The following is a 5895-nucleotide window of genomic DNA, read 5'->3' as shown; positions in this document are numbered from 1 at the left end:
AGGACCTGCCTTACGTGTACAGTATAGCACGGTTCAGATTAGTCAAGTTCTCAATAGCCACATGCATCTGGGACACTGTGGCTCTATAACATGTATATGGGACACTGTGGCTCTATAACATAAAACATGTAGGCATGCACTTAGAAAAGCCAAGTTTTTAGGAATTAGGGTTTTGATATATTTGTTTTTCTGCTCATCTTGGAATGATTGGCTAAATGAGATGTGGCTGGTTCACCAGTGCCTGGATGGCTAAGGACAGAGCCCATCTGTCCCAACTGATCAGACTCTTCCTAAGCTGCCCGCCCTCCCTGGGAGACTGAGCCTATGACAGACAGTGAACCCTGTTGTTCTTTGCTGGGGAGACAGTACTGCAGGCCCTGATACCTGCCTGACAGGGCTATTGTGACTCAGGGAGAAAGGGGCTTTGTCAGGACAGCAGCGAGGAGCCTGCAGTTCAATGGGGCCCTTTATGTCTGCACTCCCAGGATGCACTGGATGGCAGCACTGGGGAGGCCCTCCCCTTCTAGAACAAATGGGGAGCCTGGGAGAGAGAGGATGGAAGGCCCTCCAGTAGATCCCAGCCCCCCTCCCCATACACACACCTTAGCCCACGGCTCTAAAACATGAAATTCTCCTAACTCTGAAAAGCCCTGTCTCAAAGCACAGGGGCGACTCAGTACTGCCCCTTAACTCTGGGCGTGAGGGCCCAGCCCTGTATCCAAAAGTGTAGCAGCTCCACAAATCACAAACGTGCAAAACTGAATGTGTGAACACATGTGTGTGTCTCTCTCTCAGGATCTGGGCTCAGCTCTGGCACAATGCATTGTATCCGCAACATAATTTAAAAAGGCCGGGCCACAGGGACACACTCTACCTCTCTTGTCTTCTGTTTCTCCTGTTACACAACAGTTAACACATATTTTCCGTCACCCCCCTTTTTTTTATTGGTAATTTGGAAAGCACCCATCTCTAGAAAGTTGATCCCATTTCCCCCCCATTAATATATCAGGCGCTTAAGGGACAGGAGCTAAGTTTGACTCATTTTGGCTTCCAATCACTTCATTTTCTTCTTTCATTCAATTTACCAAGCTTCTGCCATCCATTCATTCCACAAATAGTACCATTTACTGGACACCTACTACGTGCTTGCTGTATGCTAGTGCCCAGCACAGATCAGATCTATGCTGAATGAATGAACAAGGCAGGGAGGCAGGCAGGAAGTAAAAACCCTGGTCCTTGATCCCCCGCCCCCCCCCACACACAAACACCCCTCCCCCTGGCCCCCGGCCAGAGAGAGCCCCATCTGGTAGCAATGCCTCTTCCACTCCCCACGTTCCCACCTTGACCAGAAATTTGCCCTCTTCTCTCTGACCATCCTGGTGCTCTTCGGCTCTGTCACTGGGGAGGGAACTGGGTGCCAGTCCCGACCTCGCAGAGGGGTGGCGCCTAGGACCCGCCCACCTCCTCATCGTCTGCCTGGGGCGTGGGGCGGTGACTCCCTCGCGGGGAGTGGGGCAGCCTCCGCGCCCCGAGAGGGCGTGCGCCCCTCTTCGGGCAGCTGGAGCGCTGAGCCCCCGGCCCTTGGAGTTGCCCAAGACTCCAGTGACTCCTCCCCGGCGACCTTCCCCCTCTGGGGCGCGTCATTTTCCCCACCCCTAGGTCCCGACCCCGGCAGCTTCTCACACGCCCGCCACGCCAAGTCTCGGTCACCTGCTCCGGAGCCGGGTAGCCGGGGGCGCCGTCCACGCGCGCGTCGGTGCGTGTGCCCAGAGCCCCATGGAGCCGCCCGCCAGCAATGCCAGCTGCGAGAACGGTGCGTGAGGGCAGGGAGGGGACCGGGGGACTGCTGAGCCTTTCCTTCCCCGTAACTCCTTTCCTTCGCATCCTCTCCTATCAGAGGTTTGGGGGGGGGGGCGGGGGTTCAGCACGAGTTGTCCCCCACCTAGTTCTCAGGCCTGTCTTGGGAAGGAGCGGGATTCTGGCTGGCTTCCCACATTTGGGGAGCTGGGGAGCTGAGGGGGCAATAATGGGAGAAAGGGGGCCAAACAGGAAGGGAGGGGGCTGCGGCGGGCATTACTGTTTGCAGCAGGTCGACTTAAAGGTTGGGGGATCCCGGATTTCTTTTTTATATATTGTTGCTTCAGATTTTAGTACCTGCCCAGGTCTGGCTGTCTCCCTGGGGCCCACCAAAGGCAGAGAGGGGCACCCCTAAACCACACAGGCTGTTTAGAAAAAGGCGGCAAAGAACAACCGGGAAAAGGATAAGGAAAGACTCCCCGCTTCTTTCCCCTGACTTCTTACCATGAACGGGGCAGTGGACTTGGCCTGAAATGCTTACTTATCCCACTTAATCCTTAACACGGCTCTTGTAGACAAGTAGACATCGTTATCGTTCTGTCTCCATTCTGTTGGTATTCTGAGAAACTGAGGCTCTGAAAAGTCTGATAACTTGCTTAAGGAAATGGAATATACAGAATTTGGCTCTTGGATTTGAAAACCTGACTCCTACCACAGTGCTCAACTCCATTTTCTTGCTTCTTCTGGGTATTGCCGCCCATGGGATTTTCCTGTTGCTCTAACTTCTCTTCTCTAACGAAGCTTTCGAAGCTGGACTGTCGGGTGTTGGCTGGCTTCGGTTTCCTGACCAACGAGGTGGTTCGTTTTCAGCCTTGCCTTCCCCTGGGGAAGAATGTTCCCCCGTCGCAGCATGTTCCGGAAGAGAAGCAGGAATCATCCAGCACAACACTCGTTTGTCAGATAACATCTTCCTCAGACCTGAGTTTCCTCCAGCCATCAGCCCTCTCTTTTTCTTTTTATCCCTATGGGAGAACTTGACTCCGTGGAGGGTGCTGTGCTGTTGGGTACTCAGGCCTCCCCAAAACAGCCAAACCCCCTTTGGTTCCACCTGCTGGAGAAGCACCTCCAGGAGGGCAGGGGACAGGCACGGAGTGGGCGTGACCTTCTCCTTGCCAGTCACCCTCCTTGGCTCACACCTTGCGAGACTCTGGCTCACTTCCTGAGTTCAGGGAACTCCCCAGACTTGATCTTGTCCTAGATGAAGAACAGGAGCGAACAGTCAGAACGAGTTTTCTCGATTGTGACACCCGTGTCAGAAAGAGAGATCTCCCACTGCAAAAGACACATAGGTGTCCCTTGGTGGGTTCAGAACCAGCTGCCATTGGGTTTTTGTGTGACACGAGCCAATCCTTCCCCTTCTCAGGGCCTCAGTTTCCCCAGCTGAAAGTAAGAGAGTTAGATGGGCTGCCCTTCTGAGGCCTCGCTCTGCCATCCCAGGCTTCTGTGCTGTGGAAGAAAAGTCAGCATTGCACTTACTTAGTTCCACCAAGATGCCGCTCTGTGCTCTGGGTATGCCACAGCCAGGGCTGCCTGACCTTGGGCTTTGGGACCCTTTCATTGCAGGCCTAGAGTTCTAGCTTGGTCCAAGGAACAGTGCCCGGCCCAGGCTTACATCTTTGGAACAGGAGCTGGATCTTTATGATACACAATTCAGAAAAGACCTACTACCGCCAGAGGCCACAAATTCAAGTGCCTCAGGGGCTGAGCATGTAACAAACATGATTCGTGGGAGCTGAGTATGGACCCTGGGGCATCACAGAGAGCATATCCTGTGTGTGTGTGAGTGGGTTGCCGGGGGGGCAACACTGCTCGGTGGTGCCACTTGTTGCATTGGGGAGGTATACCCAGTAAGGGAACTGAAAGCTGAATTTTCGGGGGAAATCTCCTGATTTTTGAATGTTGGTAACAAAATCATATTTTAAAATAGCCCTCAAGCGGCCTAATGAAACCCCGCCCTCTTTGCCCACTGTTTTGTGAGGCGTGTATGGTGGTTAAGACCATGAGCTTTGGCGTCAGATGGGCTTGGGGTCCAACTCTGGCTTCACCACTTACCACCAATGCCTTGGGCAGCTTACTGAACTTCTCAGGGTCCCAGTTCCTTCAGCTAAAACCCTGGACATGGTCACTGTGCCCTTTCCATGGCAGGAAGGCCCACAGAGAGCCCAGAGAGGGGGCCATGTGAGCGCTGACCCTGGAGGATTGCTGGTTCTGCTTTGTGCTGTGTCCTTAAACTCAGGCACCTTAGTTGTTCTGACTGAGGGTCGGCCCCTCACGTCCAACTCTGTCCCATTGTCCTTGGTATTTGTGCCAGAAGGGAAACCATCGTGGGCTGGCTCTGGAGCATGAGGGCTGATTCAGACTCTCACAGACTGTAGGACTTGGAAAGCAAAGTAAAGACAGATTCTGCATGGGGTGACAGGGACACACATCCCCCTGAGGCCGGAAGATAGGCCCCAGCCACTGACCACAAGCACCAGAGGTCTTAGAAGTAAGTCCTGTGAATGGTCAGTTCTAACAAACCGGACACTCAGATTTAATCATCCTCCGGCCTAGAAAGGGCTGTGGACTCTCTAACCTCATGGTCTCCTGTTACCTGTCAGCGGTCTTCATCATGGCTGGAGTTAGGGATGCGTAAGTGGAGAAGCCTCTGCGATCCTGAGCTGTTGGAGGCCGCATGCCCAGAGGCTGGGAAGGGGTTCCCATGGAAGGTGGGAGGGTGGGTTCAGTGGCACCTAAGAGCTCGTGCGGCATCAGTGTAGCTGAGAGGTTCCGTGCTAGAGTTCTGGAGTCAGACAGCAACCTGACCTCTCACGGCCTCCATTTCCATATCTATGAAGTGGGATTTAAGGGCAGCACTGATCTGACAGGTGGTTGTAAACAGTGGATGAGTTCATGCAAATAAAGCCCTAGCTTGGAGTAAGCACTCAGTGAATGTTAACTGTTATTTTTAGGTGGGGGTCCAGTGTGTGGATGGAGCCCCCCACCCCCAGGAGCTGAAGCATGGGGTCTGAAACAGTGCTCAATTCTAATATTTTTAAAGTGTGCAAATGTCCCCAGCGTGACTCTCTCGCCGTGGTCTTCCCGTCTAGGTTCCCTGATTACCCTATACTGCTCCTCCCAACAAGTCCTGTGCCAGATCGTCGGTGACCTCAGCTCCCAGGTGCCCAGCAATGTCACCTCTAACAGCTGGCAGGGGAAGTTCATGCAGAAGTACAGCTTCTACATCGGCCTGGGTCTGGCCTTCCTTTCCAGCTTCCTCATCGGCAGCAGCGTCATCCTCAAGAAGAAAGGCCTCCTGCGACTGGTGGCCTCAGGGGCCACCCGGGCTGGTAGGCTCCTGGGGGGTGGGTGGGGGTGAGGCGCTGGTCAGCTGAGCCCTCAGCCAGCCCTGTGAACCTCCCTTCACAGGGGTCACTGCAGCAGTTGGAGAGTCTTGCCTAGATGGGCACAAGGCTCATTGTCAACCCCACTGGGATCCGGTCCACCAACAGGAGACCTTCCTTTATAATCCAGGATATCCTGAGAACGCCATGATCAGTTAATTGGGGTGAAGATAGGGAACAGTGTCAGGGCCAAGAAAGAGAAACTCCAGGTCTGCTGGTTTTATTTCTAACCAATCGTGTCATCGTAGGCAAGTCACAAATTCTCATGAAATGGGAATACAAATGCTTCTGCCCGAAATAGCATCAGGCCCTAGTGCCCCCTCACTCACTATCAGATTGAGCTCTCTTATAGGCTACAGAAGAATTTTTGAGTCTCTGTCCACAGGGGTTTGCTTGCTTGGAAAATAAGATGTATATCCATGACACAATTCTTGAGAAATAGAATCACGTGTAAAAGAATTCATTCTTTGATTATCATTCACTGCGCACCTGCTGTGTGCCAGGTGCTATGCTACACATCGTGGGAGAGACAAGCAAGTCAATAGGCAGTCGTTCCATAGCATGTTAAGGTCTGTCGTGTGGAAACTAGAAAGCTAAGGCAATATTTTGAAGGGGCGCGTCAAGCCCAAGCTTGGGCGGAGGGTAGGGAGGTTTT

The 5895-nt window shown here is 53.3% G+C and overlaps 1 protein-coding gene across 1 annotated transcript in view; it reads left to right on the top strand.

The window, feature by feature from the left end:
• Positions 1-1629: 1629 nt before the first annotated feature.
• The window catches only part of NIPAL4 (NIPA like domain containing 4), a 13952-nt gene continuing 9686 nt past the window's right edge, over positions 1630-5895 (top strand). The window contains exons 1-2 of the mRNA XM_023528625.1: positions 1630-1813; positions 4947-5186. Coding sequence (XP_023384393.1) covers positions 1777-1813; positions 4947-5186 — 277 coding nt within the window. The 5' untranslated portion in view covers positions 1630-1776. The remainder of the gene's footprint in view (positions 1814-4946; positions 5187-5895) is intronic.

Source organism: Pteropus vampyrus, unplaced genomic scaffold (genome assembly GCF_000151845.1).
Source record: "Pteropus vampyrus isolate Shadow unplaced genomic scaffold, Pvam_2.0 Scaffold30, whole genome shotgun sequence".
NCBI lineage: Eukaryota > Metazoa > Chordata > Mammalia > Chiroptera > Pteropodidae > Pteropus > Pteropus vampyrus.
Note: the sequence above shows the minus strand (reverse complement) of the source record. Positions and strands in the feature narration are given on the sequence as shown.